At 39.2% G+C, this 19,147-nt stretch overlaps 2 protein-coding genes, 1 non-coding gene and 1 pseudogene across 4 annotated transcripts; 3 read left to right on the top strand and 1 right to left on the bottom strand.

The window, feature by feature from the left end:
- The first annotated feature begins 161 nt into the window (after window positions 1–161).
- LOC140793504 (disease resistance protein RGA2-like) lies at window positions 162–11,460 on the top strand (annotated as a pseudogene).
- Window positions 11,461–11,575: 115 nt separating this feature from the next.
- On the top strand, window positions 11,576–11,647 carry TRNAQ-CUG (transfer RNA glutamine (anticodon CUG)). The gene has a single exon. It is a non-coding gene; the product is annotated as a tRNA-Gln (tRNA).
- An 818-nt stretch (window positions 11,648–12,465) lies between these two features.
- LOC140793505 (expansin-A16-like) lies at window positions 12,466–14,572 on the top strand. Its single transcript, XM_073145011.1, has 3 exons — window positions 12,466–12,628; window positions 13,205–13,523; window positions 13,889–14,572. Exons 1-3 carry the CDS (start codon window positions 12,469–12,471, stop codon window positions 14,196–14,198), a joined length of 789 nt encoding a protein of 262 aa, XP_073001112.1. The 5' UTR covers window positions 12,466–12,468; the 3' UTR covers window positions 14,199–14,572.
- A 445-nt stretch (window positions 14,573–15,017) lies between these two features.
- LOC140793503 (SWI/SNF complex subunit SWI3B) lies at window positions 15,018–19,056 on the bottom strand. 2 transcript variants are annotated; one of them, XM_073145010.1, is made up of 6 exons: window positions 18,781–19,056; window positions 18,316–18,701; window positions 17,505–17,894; window positions 16,126–16,246; window positions 15,562–15,694; window positions 15,018–15,453 (listed from the first exon to the last, which is right to left on the bottom strand). In XM_073145010.1, exons 1-6 carry the CDS (start codon window positions 19,010–19,012, stop codon window positions 15,450–15,452), a joined length of 1,266 nt encoding a protein of 421 aa, XP_073001111.1. In that variant the 5' UTR covers window positions 19,013–19,056; the 3' UTR covers window positions 15,018–15,449. The 2 variants fall into 2 exon arrangements, with proteins under 2 accessions (XP_073001111.1, XP_073001110.1); XM_073145009.1 differs by having other exon boundaries at window positions 15,562–15,689.
- Between the last annotated feature and the right edge of the window lie 91 nt (window positions 19,057–19,147).

Raw genomic sequence — 19,147 nt, 5'->3', positions numbered from 1 at the left:
CAAAATACAAGCCTACAGTCTTCTTCTTCTTTTTCTTTTTTAATAATAAGAGAAAGCATATATATATATATAAGAAAGGAGGAGTGGAGGTGGCCATTCTCCTCTACATCCCTGTTGACTCAGCAAATCCATGCTTTCCCCTCTTTCTCGCTTTCTTTTTCTCCCCAATCCTTCTCCCTCTCTCAACTCGGTGGCAGCCCCTCGCCGTCCTGGTTCCACGCCAATGTCACCATCTCTGGCCACCGAAGGCAACCGGCGTCACCTCCTCCGATAAGTCCACCACCACCTCCTCCCACTTCATCATAGCTCAAAACCTCACCTTTGAAGGTAATGGCAAAAGAAAGATTTCAAATAAGCAATCGTTATGACTTGCGAGCTTTACATTTGCATTATTTATTGAAAATTTATGCATTCAATTATCCCATCTTCTTTATTTAGTCAATATTGAGGGTGCTAAGTCGTAAGTATACTTAGTTGCTAGAACTAAGCAGCAAGACAGATGTAGGTGCAATGATCTGTTTGTAGATGTAGGTATATATCTATATATGTATGTAGATATGTATGCGAGTAAGTGTTCAAAGTTTCAGTTTCCGTTCGGGTTTCGACTTGGTTAAAAAATGAAATGTTTTGGTCGATTTCGATTCTAATTTTGTTGTAATGGTTTCATACAAGTTGGATTCATGTCAAATCTAACTTTGAATTTAAAGCATACATTAAAAAAATTATTACTATGATTGTTTCGATTGAATGCTAGTTTTAGAGGAGAGTTTCGGATCAAATAGAAACGAAGTGCGAAATATTTCGGTGAAACGTCTGGATTTCAATCGAAATCAAGTATGCTATCATCACCTTGTTTATCGGAAAGTTGTTGCCCTAGTTACTGTGTTAGTCAAATTACAAAAATATTTTGTTCATTATTACCAAACCTATTACCAATGCCCCTTCTTCCTTGCATACACCTAATGAAATATCGTAGCATTTATCTTTACTCTTGTGCATGTGAATCTCCTATTCTGGGACAACTACACACAAGTATAGGTGTAAATTGTGGCATGGCTGCGACAAGCACGTGTCTCCTTGCATTCGACTTTCCCTCTCTCTACCATTGTGTTTATTTTGTGTAACACATAAATGCATAAACTGAAAGGAAACAATACCACAGAGCCTTGCATGCAAGTGACACGAGATGCGAAGAACCAAGTATGAAGGTTGGCTAACATACATGTTGCAGCAGGGTGGTCAAAATTTCCCGTTTTATAGCCAAGTGGACATCCTAACTTTTCTTTTATTATTAAGCAATAATTCAGATGTGTGACAGATTGTTATGTTGTTGTTTACCATGAAATATACTATCAAGCATTCGGTGCAATACATTCATTTTATATGTTACTAGTTTATATTCAGCATACAGTGAATTGCTATTTTGGCTTTTGTGCTATAAATGGACATCTTTTGTTATACAACGTATTCCTTTTATTTAGGATATACGTGCACATATACCTTTACCCTTATGTCTCACTGCACACACCTAGTGCTTGACATCAAATAAATTGAAGGCTGAGTATGATAGTACCGTAGAATCTCCTAGAGCAAGGCGTGGAGACATGCATTTTTAGTGTTATTATTGTCGTGCAAAACAAACAATTAGATGGAGAGCAGCGGAAGTGATTTTCAATCACCCACAAATAAATCCGACAGGAATAACAATAGATTAGGATAAACAAAATATTAGCAAAGCTAATATTAATACCAAATAAAAAATTCACAATCAAGATGCTAAATATAGAGAACTTCAAATCAACGATTGCCGTGCCGACCACCGGCCGGCACGGCACGGCACGTACCGCGGCACTTGCCGGTAGTGCCGTAAGAGAATGAGAGAAAAAGGTAAGGGATACTCATCTTTGTCTTTACAGTCGTCGTTGCCATCGCTCGTCGATCGTCGCCCGTCGCTTGCCATCGCCGTTGCTTCGTCGGGTGCCCTAGCCCACCTAGGAGAGAAGAGAGAAGAGAGATAAAGAGAGAGAGAGAGGGGTTAAAAACTTAAGTTGTGGGTCCGGATCTCTTCTATTTTCTCTCTTAAGTGGGCTAGGAGACCCGACAAAGTGACGGCGAGCGGCGGGCAACGATCAGGGCCGGGTAGCTCAACGACGAGGTCGATGGTGAGCGGCGAAGCTATTAGGAGGGGTGCCATGTGGCACCCCTCGTGCCAGTCCGCACGACCATCCATGCTTCAAATACCCAAGCTAATCAAGAACTTCAAATATATGCAAACCACAAAGAAGAGAGAACGAGAGATGCGATTTACATGACTCAGCAATGTGCCTATATCCAAAGACGGTGCAAAACTTCAATCTACTAGTAGAGATGCAAATACAAGTGTTTCCATACTCTAATATCTCCCAATACAATAGATGAGTGCTCTCTCACAAAGCCCTCTCCTCTTGCAAACCCTCTTTCTATTTTTCTCCCTTTATCAATCCTAAAACCAAAAAAAAAGTATTTATAAGGGTGACCTGAAGGAGAAATTAGCAGGTCATTCGAACGGGCGGACGAATTCGAATGCCCGTGCACTGCAAATACGTTGCGCAAATCGTTCAAACAAGTGAACGACGTTTGAACGCTTGTGCACTATTGGAAACTCATTTGAATGGCTTTCAAACACTAGCTCCTTCCAAACTCTCGAGTTATCAAACGTTCGAACGTCATTCGAATATCGGAATAAAAATTTAGAATGCCAGCAATATGCAATAAACCCGTTCAAACATTGTCAGCCCGTTCGAACGGTTTTGTTGATTTAAGCTAATCTTCAACAATTTTCCACCTTGACGAGAACTCCAAAACTTCAAACAGATTCCTCTCCACCATTGCAAAGTGACTGCGAATTTTAAAATACATCGTCGCGCCCTAAGATGCCAAATTCAAACAATCAAATATTACAAGAATTTCGAAGAGCTTCAAATGGTCTACACCATTGCAAAGTGAGTGCACCACTTCAAAACTCGAAGGCAACAACTATAATGAAGCTTCGAAGATGTCAAACAAATTGTCTCTACCAATATAAAGTGACTGAGTGTACCGTACTAATTCTAAGTAATCAAATATGTAAATAATTGGTCAACTCCAACTAATGTTGGACCTTGACCTTAGTCACAACTATACTATCATATGATAAGTGCGAAACTAATTACGATGAGGACACATATGATAAGTGCAACCTGAATCCAAAATCCACTTATCTATATGGCATAATACAGATGAACTAGTAAGTGCAATATCCAAATCCAAATTATTAATCTCATCTTCAAGATTTGCCATATTTGTTTTTTCCTTCTACTGATATCTGCTATTCAATGCTGAACAATCCTTTTTTCAATGCCCTTTATTGCAACAATATGAACATTCATCTTTAGTGGGAATGTTTCTGCTAGATGATGTATCTCGCTTACTAAATTTTCTAGTTTTTGATCTATCACCCACTATCAAAGCTTTAGATGGAGAGTCCGTATGAACCTGCTTATCCATCTTGCGATATTTATTATTTATTAACGCATTTGTAATATAATCATAACAAATTGATTCTTTTTCAGACAATAAGGTAGTAGTCAAATGGTCATATACATCGGGCAATAAATTTAATAACATCAAAGCTTTGTCCTCATTCAATATCTCCATATCCAAATTTTATAAATCTGCAAATAACTTGTTGAAAGCATTCAAGTGCTCGGCCAAAGGTGTTCCAACCTTTAGAGCTCGGTTTTCAATGCTCTTAATCATGAACTTGTCCTCTAATTTCGTCCACAGGCTCTTCACTGATGTCTTCTTCATTACATAATACTTTTGGTCTTTTGCAAGATAAAGCAAAATCATGCTGCAAGCTTATCGATTCATTTTCTTCCAATCTTTGTATGTGATTTCTTCAGGCTTTTCTTCCAATGTAATGTCCAAACTTTGTTGAAACAAGACATCCTTTATTTCACATTGCCACATCCTAAAATTATTAGTGCCATCAAATTTCTCTCCAAATTTTGCATTTGAAATTTTTTTTCTCAATTTGGATGATCCCGACATTTTTACAAATCAATACACCAAATGTAATGCTATCGCTAAATCCAAAGTCTTAGGTTCTGAAACTGCTTGTCACGCAAAACTTCCAATTAAGTAGAGAGCAGCGGAAGTGATTTCTAATCACTCACAAACAAATCAAATAAAAATAACAATGGATTAGGGTAAACTAAATATTAGCTAAGCTAATATCAATAATAAATGAGAAATTCACAATCAAGATGCTAAATATAAAGAACTTCAAATACCCAAGCTAATCAAGAACTTCAAATATATGGTGCAAGAAAGCAGTCCACACAGTCGGAGAAAAATATTTGTTAGATATTCTCCCGTAGCCAGAAAATTACGAAACAAGATGGGTTCGTTCTGTATCTTTCTGATCTACGTCTTTTGTATTTACACCCTTTACAGATTCAGACTATAGCTAGGACGAAAATAGGCAAAGTTACGGTGGAGATGAGGATGATGGGTGGTGGTGATGAAGAAGGAGATGGAGTGGACATGGGATATAGGTAGGGTTTGCACGAAATGTTGAGTGAAGAACGAGGAGGGAGAAGGTGGTCGGTATCCCAAGAAAGAGGGAGGGTCCGACAGTCGATGGAGGCTAGGGGTAGCCGGCGTCGAGGTGGCACACGACTAGGGTTTGAGCGAGGAGGGAGAAGATTCAGAATAGAGGAAGAAGACAAGTTAACTCAATATTCATCGATAATCCAATAAAGTTGTCTTCTATATCTTAAGAGGCTAACCTAACAAGTAAAACAAAAAAAATGATAAACTTAGAAATAGTGCATTCTTGCCAAGCACATTCGAACGGGGTCGAGCACATTCAAATAGGCAATTTATGTTCTCTGTATGTGCGAATGTATGCAGACGTTCAAATGGCTTGTTCGAATGCGAATTCCAAGCGTTCGAACGTGCAAATCGCGTTCTCTGTATTTGCGAACGTATACATACATTTGAACGGGGTGTTCGAACGCGATTTCCTCGTGTTCAAACACGACAGCCAGAATTCTTGTTCTTTAAGAAAATTAAGAAACCAAAATATGAAAGAGATTCATAGGTCATTCATGCACGAGTCTGGTCGAATCACATCACAAACTACAAAGAAGAGAGAATGAGAGACGAGATTTACGTGGTTCAGCAATGTGCCTACATCCACAGGCGGTGCAAAGCTTCAATCCACTAGTAGAGATGCAAATATAAGTGTTTCTACGCTCCAATCTCTCCCAATACAATAGAGAAGTGCTATCTCCCAAAGCTCTCTCCTCTTGCAAAACCCTCGCTCTATTTTTCTCCCTCTATCAACCCTAAAACCCTTATAGGAGTGACTTGGAGGAGAAGAAATTAGCGGACCGTTCGAACGAGTGGACGGACGGCTTTGAATGCCTATGCACCACTGCAAACACATTTCGCAAACTATTCGAATGGGTGGACTGCGTTCGAACGCCCATGCACCGTTGCAAACTTATTCGAACGATTCTCGAACACTGGCTCATTCCAAACTCTCAAGTTATCAAACGTCCGAATTGTTCGAATAGAGATAAACGTTGTTTGAATACCGGAGCAAAAATTCAGAATGCCAGCAATATGTAACAAATCCGTTCGACCGTCGTCAGCCTGTTTGAACGGTTTTCTTGATTCGAGTCAATTTTCAACAATCCTTACTATTATTATTAGGGCGTACTTCTGAGGTTTGATTCTGTGAATCCTAGACAATTAGACAAATTGTCTATCGGGTATAAGCAAGCTTTGAATATTGTCGGGACTTATCGTATCATTTACCTGTGCTTTAAAAATAAACTTTGTGGAAGATTGGGATCATGTGGGCTCACTTGTTGTTGTTTTATACTTTCAGTTGTGGATCGAGAGTTGGTGCAGGTTTTAGCAGATAGGTTGTCACGGCCTATGTGAGTCTATCACTAGTAAGTAATTATCATTCAAATGTATCATCTAAGTTGTATGCCATGTTAATGGATCCTTTGGAATCCACTGGAGAAAGTGATTTCTTTCTTAGGCCTTCGTGGTTGTCTAGACACTCGTTGAAGTTAGCCACATGCATCGTCATGTCGAAACAAATGCTGGGTGTGGTTGAGCTCGGGTATTACAATCATTTTCCTTGTTGCCTTTTCTTGGAGTATTTTTGCACTAATGGTCTCATCTCCCACTTATCTACCATCTTGCTGCAGTTCTGTTTCCCCTCAGAATTTGGAACTTCTCTTTTACCCATTACCATTGAGCTTTTATTTAACATGTATGTGATCAAATTTATCTAATCTGTTCAAAACTATGGTTTGGATGTTTTTATGTCGGCCCAGACAGACTCTAATCTTTCTTTCCGTCTTCTTGCTCCATCCAACATCATCTTTCATTTTGATTTAGCCTAGGATTTTTCCTGCATCCTTCATTCTGTCTTCGACTTTATCTTTGCTGCTTCTTTCTCCATCCACTTACATTAGGTGTTGTTGTATGTTGCAGAAACGTGGCACTTCTTTTATATGGCTGAACTATCAATAGCTAGTGCTGTAGGATGGCTTGTGTCTCCTATTATCAAGGTAATGATCAACAAGACTCGCTCCTATTTATCGAGCCAGTGTAATTGGCAGTTGAGCATGGAGAACGATCTCAAAATGCTAGAGACCACTCTGATGCAGACCCTCATGGTAGTGGGCATGGCAGAAAAGAGGCAGAACTTTAGCATGAGCCAATTGACACTGCTGCACAAAATTAAAGATGCGGTTTATGATGCAGAGGATTTCATGGATGAGCTTGAATATTTTCTTCTGAAATCAAAAGTTGAGCACAAAAGCTCAATGAGTCACCTAGCCTCCTCCTCTCTTAGTATAGGCAAGCGTCTAGTTGGCCATGACAAGTTCAGATCGAAGTTAGCAAAGATACTGAAGAGCTTAGATAGAATTAAAACCAACACGAAGACATTTCTCCAAATGATGGGGGTAGAGAATTGTGATGTCATACAACAACCTGAGATCGCACAATGGCGTATAACTAGCTCCTTCTTGCATGAAGACAAAGTTTTTGGGCGAGACAAGGAGTGTGAGGCTCTAGTAGAGCAATTGCTTCAGATAGAGGGAAACACTGAATCTAACAATGGATATAATCCTGCAGTGCATCCTATAATTGGTAATGGAGGCATTGGGAAGACTACGCTTGCTCAACTGATCTATAATGATGAAAGAATAGCAGATAATTTCAAACTGAGGATGTGGGTTTGTGTTTCTAATAATTTTGATAAGATCAGACTTACCAAAGAGATCTTAATATCTGCATCTGATGATAAAACTGTTGACTTAACAAATTTCAGCTATAATATGCTCCAAGAAGAACTTAAAAAGAAACTGGATTCGAAGAAGTTTCTTTTAGTATTAGATGATGTTTGGTATGATGAGAAGGTCGAAGAGACTACAAATAAGGAAAGATGGAGGGAGTTGCTTGCTCCTTTGAAATATGTAGAGAGAGGGAGCAAAATTTTGGTGACAACTCGAATGCAATTAGTAGCAACAATGTTGAATTCAGTGTCCCCATTCTCTTTGCATGGTCTAGACAACAAGGATAGCTGGTTACTTTTCAGATCATATGCATTTGGGTCTGAAAATCCAGATGATCATCCAGAATTGCAAAGTATTGGTAACAGAATTGTTGAGAGGCTGAAGGGCTCGCCCTTAGTCATAAAGGTGGTGGGAGGCCGATTGAGTGCTAATCCCAATGCCGAAGAATGGCATAGAAGTTTGAAAGATGATGTATCAAATGACATCATGACAATGCTAAGCCTTAGTTACAAAGGCTTACCAGATCACCTTAAGAACTGCTTTGCATACTGCAGTTTATTCCCCAAGGATTGCCTTCTAGAGCCTGACCGGTTGGTTAATATGTGGATCGCACAGGGTTTTGTTCAGCCTCAAGGTAGTACTGATCTGAGCATAGAGGATATTGGACGGAGCTATTTCCAGGACTTATTATCTAGATCATTCCTCCAAATACTTAGACGCGGTAATGAAACATATTATGTTATGCATGACTTAATGAGTGATTTGGCCCTCTATGTTTCTGAGGGTGAATACTTTAGATTAGAAGATAACTTTGCAAAGATACCACCATCGGTTCGCCATTTGTCTGTTTGTTCTGTGATTGTAGATCAGCTTAAGAGTATCTGTGAATTGAAAAAATTGCGTAGTCTAATATTTCACAAGAAATCTCGGTTTTGCTCAAACATTTTCAAGCAAGATGATGTGTTCAAAGAGTTGGAAAATGTGCGTGTGCTGGACTTAAGTGGTTGTTGTTTGGAAAGGTTGCCAGATACCATTGATCATTCAATTCACCTGCGGTACTTAGCTCTCCAACGCAGTTATTATCCACTGCCTGATTCGATCTGTAAACTTTACCATCTACAGGTGTTATCTGTACACTATCATCAATGTTTTTCCATTGGAAGATATGTTAGTTTTCCCAGGAATACAAGCAACTTAACCAGCATTTCGCACATTAATGTTGATGAATACATTGTCATGTTAGCTGGGATGGGCAAACTTCCATGTCTTCAGGGAGCAGGAGAATTATGTGTTGAGAGGAAGAGAGGACACAGCATAGAAGAGCTGAAGAACATGAACAAGCTTCGAAGGAAACTTGCTATTAAGTTTCTTGAGAATGTCGAGAGCAGGCAAGAGGCTGTTGAGGCTCAGTTAGATCACAAAGGACACATTACTAAACTGCATTTGGAATGGGGATCATCTGCCAGGACCAGCGTGTCTGACAAGGACACTGAAGTACTGGAAGTTCTAAGACCACATCCCAGTCTTGAGGATCTGATCATTGTAGGGTATCCGGGTACCAAATCTCCCACTTGGTTGAAGTCAGATTGGCTTAATAGATTGCAATATGTTCATCTCCATGATTGCAGGGGGTGGAAGTTGATCCCACCATTTGGACAGCTACCATTACTCAAAAGTTTGAAAATCACTAGAATGAATGCAGTAAAACGAGTCGGTCATGAATTCTATGGAAGTGGCATGGTGACAGGATTTCCTTCTTTGCAGGAACTATGCTTTGCAGACATGCCAGAATTAGTGGAGTGGCCTAGAACAGAAAATATCTCACTGTTTCCTTGTCTTCGCACTTTAAGTATTACTGGCTGCCCAAAGTTATCAGAATTTCCTCCCTGCCCTCCTACACTAGTTGGTATAGATATATCTGCAGTATACTGTATAAAGCTGTCCACCAATGGTTGGTCAATAGACTCAGTGAAGGCACTTATTGCGTTGGAAGCTAGCGCATGTATATTCCTAGATGTCTTGCATCTTCATCATCTGGAGTCTATACAAGATGCAGTTATCCACTTTGGTGGAGGACCCTTGCCAAAGAGTGGATTTCAGGTTCTCAAATCCCTTGAAAATCTGAGACTGCATGGATGTACCGAGCCGCTAGATACTGCATTGACCCAAGTGAAGGGAGAGGATGGCAGTGCCGCGCTTCCTCCTTCACTTGTGTCTCTTGAATTATCCGAGTGTACTCTTGACAGAAAACTTATTTTCCAATTTGCTGCAGAACCTCTGCCTCCTCTCTGTCTTGCGATTACAAGGTTGTTCCATTTTAAGTACTTCCATTTTAAGTACTTCTGAATCAGCACTCAGTTTGCACCAATTGGCAAAGCTTAAAAAATTGTACATTTTTGGTTGTGATGGACTGACATCTCTGGCAGGATCAGGAGTGCTAGTCTCCCTCAGATCTTTGGAGATAGCAAGCTGTCCTGAATTAATATTACTTCCTGGTCTGGACAAGCTTCCAGCCCTTGAAAAGTTGATCGTAAGGAACTGTCCTCAAGTAGAAGCGCTGCCCACGAATGGCCACCCAGCAATATTAAAGGAGTTGCTATTTGAGAACTGTGATAGGCTGGTATCATTGGAGGAGTTGCAAGACATTGTATTCCTCAGAAAGATGGAGATTAGAAATTGCGCCAAGCTAACAACTCTGCCTAAATTTGATATCTTTTTCTCCCTTGAGATTTTGATCATACAACAATGCCCAGAATTGAAATCACTTCCAGAGAATGGTCTTCCTGAATCTTTTCAAGCTTTGTTCTTGCATGGGTGTCATCCCACATTGCAGGAGCAGTTCCACCAGATGAAAGGTCCTGAATGGGACAAGTTTGCAGTTCTTTCAAAAAGATTCTATTATACTGGTGGGTCCAGGCAGCATATCGAAGGCAAGTTGGCTCTTCAGTCTTTTAAAGAAAAAAAAATATATACATATATATTTTTTAATTATGCACAAGTTTTGCTTCATGAATATGGTTAGTGAAGATGTATCACTTATGCTTTCTTCTATGAGATAACAGATGAATCACTTTTCGCAAACTAAGTTTCACGTAACCTATAAATTCTTCCTCTTGAGCGTAGACTATAAGCTAAGTAGAATGAATCGAAGTTATCTTTAGTTTTATTTCACTTGCTATAACATATATTTAGAGCAATAAATTCACCTAAGTGTTCAGTTTATTTCGCTAAGGGGATCTTATGGTTGTAATTTGTAACTCATCTCCTGCAGATATGGCAAGCACAATGTATGTGTAACTTGAATTACAACAGTACCAAAATGCTGAATGAGGTATTTTTTGTTTTTGTTTTTAGACTTCATATGCGAGTATTGATTTTTCATTTTTGTCATTTTTTCTAAATTTTAGATTTTTTTTTGCATTTTTAAATAATATTTAAAATTTTATGTAATTAAAAAATAATTCAATCCAATTCGAGTGGTCGATCTACCCAATACGTATTGTTTTTTCGGGAGGTCGATCCCGATCCCAATCTCAATTCAATCCCAGTCGCTATCCCAATCCTAATTTTTCGAATCTTGGAATTGGCCATCAATGCAATTTTGAGACACTGCAAGCTTCCAAAGCAGAATAAGGATTTCCCATGAGTGAAACATGGTCAACTTAGGCACAAATATTTTTATAATGCATCAACAAGAAGAGACCTCGTCTACTCTATTTCTCATATTGAATTACCTAGTGGCTGTACTTTTTGCATGCAGATACCATGGAGCATGTAAATTCACGAGGAAGCTAAACCAAGAGTTTTATTTTCCTCTCTTTTTGATCAATTTGAGTTTAACGTGGAAACTATATGAGTTAGGTGGTCCAGGATAATGTGTAATCATAAAGTTTCACACTACTTTCTTGTTACAGAGCTTTATGGAATTTAGCTTGGATTTCTTTACCTCCATATCCTTATGTTTCTTTATCAGGTATTATAAAGTGAAGTTGCTGGATGGTTTCTGAAGAGTGAAAAAATACATTATGGACTTTTAACTTGCCACACTTTCCATTGGATGATAGAGTTCTCCAGAGGCTTTTTAAGTGGAATAAGACTCTGAATATCTCCCTTCAGATCTACATTCTACAGTTTAGAAATTGATGCTGCACAAGTATATTAGCGAAAAAGGGATCATCAATTTATATGTAATCAGAGATATATACTTGTTATTGAATTCACCTCCTGGCCCCATGGTCTAGTGGTTAGGACATTGGACTCTGAATCCAGTAACCCGAGTTCAAATCTCGGTGGGACCTTTTTTAATTAAACTTCTTTTCTTCCTTTTCTCTTTTGCCTTGCAACGCCACAGAGAATAATACATTGAAAAAAGAGCAGCACTTTGTTTCTGGGGGGGGCTTTGTCCTACTACAAGTGAGAAGAGAATTCCTACAATCATCACCACCTCATCTTTCTTGCGTCCATTAGCAAGGGATTCCAAATTATTATAAGATAATTAAGGCCTCACAACATGAGTTTTGGCCTTAAAAGAAGAGCTCAAAACCATAATCCTAACTCCTCAATAATCCTTGCAAAGAAGAGCTTTCAATTGAAAGCATTTCTTTCCACTTTCACTGTCTTTCTACTTAGTGCTTCCCACCAATACCCATTGCCTAAAGAGAAGAAAGCAAGTATTTGTTATTAGGATCCTCACATCACTGCACAAGTAATTAAACAACAACAGTCTGGAGTGTGGTTGGTCCACTTTGGCCTGCCAGTTCTTTGCTCCCATGTCCATTCCTATGAACCCATTAACACCCATGGTCTCATTTAATGATCTTTACCATCCATTAATTGCAAAAGTTCCCACCCTTTCATGCCAAATTCATGTAACCAATAAATTTATTTATTTTTTTCTCCTAGGAAGAGAGAGAGAGAGAGAGAGCTGCAAGTGCTTAGGAAAAAGAAAGGAAAAAAAAGAAGCATTTTACCAGTTACAATCCCAATAAAGAGAAAGAAAGACTCCCTTCCCTTATTTTCTTCTAGTCTTGTCCCTTTTGACTGCTGCACTACCATCCATCCAGCCAAAAGAGCAAGGAGAAAGAAACAAAGAATAGCACTTCCCTCCAAATCAAAACAGATGGGTTTTGTGCTCCAGAGAAGACTCCTCTTCCTCTTCTTCTCTTTCTTGTTTCCTTGGGTAGGAGCAGCAGGCGTCAGTATCAGAAGAGAGAGGTTTGAAGAGTGGAGATTGGCAACAGCAACCTATGCCAAAGAGACACAAGGCACCACTGTTACTGGTATATTTGACTTCCCTCAAGTTGATTTTTGCTATTAATAAATTCTAGGACTGCCATGAAACTCTGTATTCATATTCCAGTGGCATTTCATTTTGGTTAATAAGAAATGAGAATGGATTCTTTTATGCTTATTCTCATAGGAAATTGACACCTTAAAATTGTTACTATCCAATGTTAGTCTTCTCCAAAAGTTATATCTATTACAACCCAAATAGCCCTTCTTATATAGTTTCAACTTTTGAGTTCTTTCTCTATGGAAAACAGGCTCCTGTTATGCAACCAATCACATACTACTAGGCAAAAAGAAATAAAAGGCTGGTGTTTTTTGAACTCCCTTTGCTCTTTTATATATCAATGTGCTTTAGCTAACATAACAAAATCTAAATGGGTTGTAATTCACCTACTGAGATCGTTTCAGTTTCTTACCTTTGCACATGAGGCTGTTTTGCTGCAGCAAACACCATATTCCATCAGCTAAAAGAATAAAACTAGTATGGCATTCTAGCAAAGCTCTTTCTATATTTTGGATGCTATTGCTTCGGCCCTGAATTGGTTACATGAATTGGTGTTCCCAAGGGGGTGCTTGTGGTTTCGGAGACCTGGACAAATCAGGCTATGGGAGGAACAGTGTTGGAGTGAGCAGTGCATTGTTTGAAAGAGGTAGTGCTTGTGGTGGATGCTTTGAGGTGAGGTGCGTGAATCACATCCTGTGGTGCTTGCAGGGCAGTCCGTCTGTTGTCGTCACAGCAACAGACTTTTGTGCTCCAAACTATGGTCTCCCTGATGATTATGGAGGTTGGTGCAATTTCCCCAGGGAGCACTTTGAGATGTCCAAGGCAGCATTCGTTCAGATTGCAAAGGGGAAATCCGATATCATACCAGTTCAATACAGAAGGTATATGAATTAATGCATCAGCTGTAATTTTCCTGCATTACTCAAAAGAATTTCCTTCTCCTTGTATATCAGTCATCTTTGTATCAAATCGTTTTGAAGAACAGTTGTCAATCTTCTTAGCAACAAATTTCAATATTTAATGGAGTAAAAACTTGTAGGTTCATCCCAACTTTATTGAAGAAGCATAGCTATCATGATCTTCTCAGTACTTACTCTTTTTTTATGCTTAAGATTATTTTGGTTTGATACGTTATTGCTCAATTGGGAGAGGAAGCTGTAATTATCATGACTACATGCATATTGGTTTCAGCTCTTCATATATCTAAAGAAATGTAGATTTTCATTAATTTAGTGGATCAATGCAGGGTAAACTGCGAACGATTTGGAGGCATGAGGTTCACAATGACAGGGAGCTCTTACTTCCATCAAGTTCTGATCACCAATGTGGGTTCAGATGGTGTGGTCATGGCTGTCAAAGTAAAAGGATCAAAAACAGGATGGATTCAGATGGGGAGAAACTGGGGGCAGAATTGGCAGTGTGATGCAGATCTACAAGGGCAGCCACTGTCTTTTGAAGTAACAAGCAGCGGCGGAAGAACTGTGACATCCTATAATGTCGCACCATCGAATTGGCAGTTCGGACAAACCTTTGAAGGAAAACAGTTCCTGGAATAGATGAAGAGATCTTACTGATAATTTTTGTACTGAATTTGAATGCCAAAATATGAGTAATTACTTGAATCATGATCAATCATCATATCTGGGGATAGGCAGCGTCAAAGCTGCAACACATCATTGTAACTTAGCTATCTCTGAAAGAGAGAGATGCTGATCTAGCAAATGTAACAGTGAAGGAAAGCTTAAGATATGAAGAGCTTGATTTTGGTCAAACACAGATACGGGGATATGATGCAAGCAAATTAATGGAGCATTACTCGTATTGTCAGACCTTTATCATACCATCATGGTTTTTCTAATTCTCTTTTTCCTTTCTTATATATTTTCCCTAGTCATTCAGAATACTATCCAGTTTATCACTTTTCTTATAATTGATGTTTTGCCGTATTATGTAATCCTTAATTATCTGTACAGTTATTTACTCATGATTTATTCTCGCATATAAAGAGCTCAAGGGGACAGCAAAAGGCTACTGATAATATAAACGCATCCAACAAACACTACGGAGTATTTTAGTACGCTCTATTAAATTTAACCCAAAAATTAATGATTTCATATTAATCGTAAGTACAATGACTAATTTTAAAAAAATTTAACCTAAAAATAAAATAAAAAAATAGTCCATCAAGAAAAAGAGATTAGTATATATGATGGCTCAACAACTAAGGCATAGGCGCTGTTTGCTTGTTTGAAATTTAATTACAGATAGTATATGGTTATGAATACCGTGTGTAGAAGAAGCATGGACCTGATCCTCAAGGTTAATAATAGGTCTTTCATCTAAAGAGCAATAACAAGATTTGGAGACAAAAGAAATAAATCTTACACTAGAGCTTCGATTCTAGAAGAAAAAAAAATTAGTGAAATTAATATACAAGAATGTGTGACAAAAGGAAAATGCTACTCATACAACACTTGATGCAGCTAAGAAATCAATATCACTATATCAGAACCCTAAATGGTTACTTAGAACTGTGTTACAAGACGCAAGGAAGAAGAAGCATGACCCCATAATTGCCTTGCGTTGCATATCCTCTAATAAAAGCAGACTCACTCAGTTTACTTCTTTAGTGGGTCTAAACTTCTCATCTCTCATTTCTGTAGCCACTAATTGAGCTCTACGTTGATGCTGCACTAAATTTAGCTGATCAGCAAAGAGGGAATCCCTCAAATAACGTAGTTGCAGCCACTCTTTCTCCATCAGGGACTCCAATTTCTCGAAATGTACAATCTTATCCTGGATTTCTTTCATCTGCACATGTGCATGCAAAGTTTCAATTGGGGCATTTTTCAGAGAAACGAGGAGTCAAGGATGATCAGATTCAGAAGGAAATCACAACAGTTATCCAATTCAATTTACCTGGACTTCCACGATATCTGATAAAGACTGCTCCACATCCTGACATTCCTTTTCAAGCTGCGATTGTGCCCTTGCAGTAGCCTCCTTGAGTAGTTCTGCAACAGGTTGACCATTTGCAGAAGATTCTTCTGTTCTACCAAAGAAAATGATTTAGTAAAAAGAAATTTTTTGGTAAATAGATAGCTAAAGACCTCTAGAGGAAACAAAATTGCATAAAGTATGCTTTATCCATCCAGTCATGGAGTCAGAAAATTTTAATCCAGTTACAGCTTCTATAAGACATCTGAGTTGGACTAACCGACTAAGTGTCTGCGCACGCGCGCGTGTGTGTGTCAATATATGTATTGAGTCCGAATATAACATTTATGTTAAGGCTTTTAGAAAAGTTTCAACACTCTTCTAGCCCATGGTTATGCCTTGGGATTATAAAACACTTAACCCAAAGTGTTTCGGACAAAGTACTTTTACTTTTCATCTTGGAATAAATTTGTTTCAGAACCCAAGGTGCGTTAAATGGTTTCTGTCTCTGACTTCGGTCATGCATATATACCTAGACATTCATACCTTCGTTCCCTGAAGCCTCAATCTTGGTACTGCTTATCTCAACCTCACATAATGCAGAAATGGCAGATTGAGCTGCAGCTTCAGCAACATCCGAGCCCACAATGGCAGATAAGAAAGCAACCTGAGAAAACATAACTGCTATCAAGTAAAGACATGAAAGTAAAAAGTGCATCAAAGCTTAATCTATGGCTCAACCTTGATGAGACACAAAGTAGTATTAACTATTAAGTGTATAACACAGCCTGACAGGGTCTAGTATGTCAGCATCTACATATATCTCTTTAAATTCGACATTGTTTCATGATAAGTTTAACACCAATCATGTTCTAAAAAAACACATAACAGTCCAATAATAGATACAATTCATATAGTATGACCAGACCTCTTCACAGTTGAATCAAGTCTTTCAATACAAATTTGAGTTACAGGAAAAATCTTAAGTTTACTGGATCTTTTGGCCAGAACCAGAACCAAGGTACAGGGCAAGTGCATAGCCGTAAAGGAAATGAATGATGAGATGAACAAAACTTGTTCCTTAGGCAGTTACTAAAATGTTCTAAAATTTATCAATCTGGTATATGCCGCAAAGATATACTCAGTTAAAAGCCACCAGTTTGTTAATACACAAGGTTGTAAAAAAAATTGATGAGAAAAAAGGAGTAGAAAATTAAGGCATCATTTAGAAAAGCAAACCAGCACAGTTATTGGAGGATAAGGAAAGTATCCGGGTGCAGATACTGCAGGCCACAAGTATGAGCCACAGGCAATGAAGATTCTTCTTTGGAACACCGTAGTTAGTCATTTCAATCAAGGAGGGAGGATTGCAAAACAGACAAACAAACAAAGAAGAAAAAAAGAAAAATAAATACTCAGGTGATTCTACTGTTTCGCAATGCTGCCCAGTAAATTCCTAGGAGGCTCTTTTCATAAACAGACATGCATTCACACAAAGATAGCAGAAGAAAGAAGAAAAATGAAAAAGAAGTCAATCATCACACCAACTATAAAGATATAGCTTATATGGCAAAGTCAGCCCCTTTTAGAAACAAAAAATTCATACAGATACAAATGTCAGAATACAAGTGTATATATATATAAACTCGGCCACACACATACAAGCACACAGACAAAAGGCAACAAAGAGGCTAGTGCATTGGATGTATTCTCTTCAAGATTGAATAATTAAGAAGCAAAAGTTTAACAAGAAAGCAGAAATAAATAAAAACTATAAAACCACAAAAATAAAATGGGACATGATGAAGATGACTAGATGAAACAACAAAATAATATCTCTAGGCACCTGCTAATTATCAAAAAATAAATAGAATGTTTCAGATTAATGACGATTTCTTGTCTGCAAACAGAACTGAAGTCCAAACCTGAGCCATGATTGGGTTTGTTGCATCAGCCAGCGGAGTAAGACGTCTTCGTTTTGAAGGCTCTCCTCCAGGTCCAGCAGTGCCATGATCATTATTCTGGTAAATCCTACCATCTTCCCCATCTTCTGAAGGCCTCAGGAATTGCTCTCCAAATGGTAACTTGATGAACCTGGCAATGCAATCTTTCTCAGATCTGCTACCAACGTGTTCAGCCACCTTCTTCCAATCTTCACCATATTGTAAAATGGCCTCAAGTAGGTGAAGAGTCTCTTTGTCAGTCCAATCCGTCTTTATTTCTTCAGTGATATCAACCCGTTTGAAGTCTGTAGAACTGAGGCCAGGCCGATAGTTACCACGGACAAAACATCTCGCGCAGAGGGTAATATCCGCCTGGTTACAAACAAAAGTTTGGCAAGAATTATATCAAACGACCAAGCAAAAATCAAATGCATAAACAAGAACAGAAGCAACTTAATCTTCATTTACGACAATACTCCAGGACTAGATATTAAATGATTTTACTGCTACTTTGCACGTCAACTCTTCTCTTCTGTGAACTTTAAAGTAGGTTTTTCATAAAGACAAGTTTTGTTGGTCAAACTAGCCGACAGATTTACTACGTCATATAATTTCAGTATGGCAAGCAAAAAGATCTCTTTTTTCCCCAAAAGAAAAGAAGAAGAAGAAGGAAAATGACACACTATTTGAGTTTGCAGTTTGCAACAATAAAAGTTACAAGAAATCAAGTTCTCAAGCATTGATTTGATAAGAACAAAATAGAAGGCGAGAAATTTAAGTGGTCACCATGCACCTTATCAGTGGTGAAGCAAGCAAGGCTGCAAACCGAGAGGCAATTCGTGCAAAGCTTCTTGGGAGTCTCCTTCCTTTCTCCACCCCTCTCCACCGCCGCCGCCACCGCCTCCTTCTTCTCCTTCGGCTTCGGCGCGGGTGTGTAATTGATCAATCCCCACTCCTCAAGAAAATCGAACACCCTCCTAATGGAACCGACATCACCTATTAGCCCCCGCCTCGCCTCAGTAAAAGTGAGCTTAATCGAGGGCTTCGCCCTAAACCTTCCAATGATCGAATCCCTGAAGTACTTGTACACGCTAGGGTTCTTCGACGCCGACTTCCCGTTGAAAAACTCGGGAAGAAGCCTCTTCTCTGTCTCGTGGATCTCGCCCCAAGAGAACCACCCTAACAAATTGAAGAAAAGAACAAGAAAGTTGAGTAATTAGGTCTTATGATGGGGTTATAGTTAGGGTTAGGGTTCTACCGGAGCAGCTGGGGATGGTGATGGTGTAGGAGGAGGCGTTGGTGGTGGGCTCAGGTGACCGAGATGGCGCAGCGGCGGGGGCGGTGGTTGGTGTCTCAGCTTTGACGGCGGGAGTCGATGGAGTGTGAGGGGATTGCGGTGGAAGCGGCGGCGGCGGCGGAGGCGGGGAGGCTAGTGGTACGGTGGGCGGAGGCGGGGAAGCTAGTGGTACGGTGGGCGGCGGCGTCGCCATTGGAGGAGGAGGAGTAAGAATAACAAAGGAAGAGAAGATTAAATGGAGGTAGGAGACTAGTCGTAGGACCCGATAAGCTGTTTATCTGATCCGACCCAATCATCTGAACCGGGTCGGAGTTCGTTTTGAATTCTG

Source organism: Typha latifolia, chromosome 8 (assembly GCF_019914945.1).
Source record: "Typha latifolia isolate L0001 chromosome 8, TyphaL0001v2, whole genome shotgun sequence".
NCBI classification, from domain to species: domain Eukaryota; kingdom Viridiplantae; phylum Streptophyta; class Magnoliopsida; order Poales; family Typhaceae; genus Typha; species Typha latifolia.
The sequence above is the reverse complement of the archived record's forward strand: the minus strand, read 5'-3'. Positions and strand labels throughout refer to the sequence as shown.

Bases quoted from the DNA above. Each gene is read 5' to 3' on its own strand.
- LOC140793505 (XM_073145011.1), top strand. From the start codon at position 12,469: ATGGGTTTTGTGCTCCAGAGAAGACTCCTCTTCCTCTTCTTCTCTTTC. The intron at 12,629-13,204 runs GTATATTTGACT...GGTGTTCCCAAG, and splicing joins ACAAGGCACCACTGTTACTG to GGGGTGCTTGTGGTTTCGGA. The intron at 13,524-13,888 runs GTATATGAATTA...GGATCAATGCAG, and splicing joins ATACCAGTTCAATACAGAAG to GGTAAACTGCGAACGATTTG.
- LOC140793503 (XM_073145009.1), bottom strand. From the start codon at position 19,012: ATGGCGACGCCGCCGCCCACCGTACCACTAGCTTCCCCGCCTCCGCCC. The intron at 15,690-16,125 runs GTATGAATGTCT...TTGGTAGAACAG, and splicing joins TGAGGCTTCAGGGAACGAAG to AAGAATCTTCTGCAAATGGT. The intron at 15,454-15,561 runs GTAAATTGAATT...GCACATGTGCAG, and splicing joins CAGATATCGTGGAAGTCCAG to ATGAAAGAAATCCAGGATAA.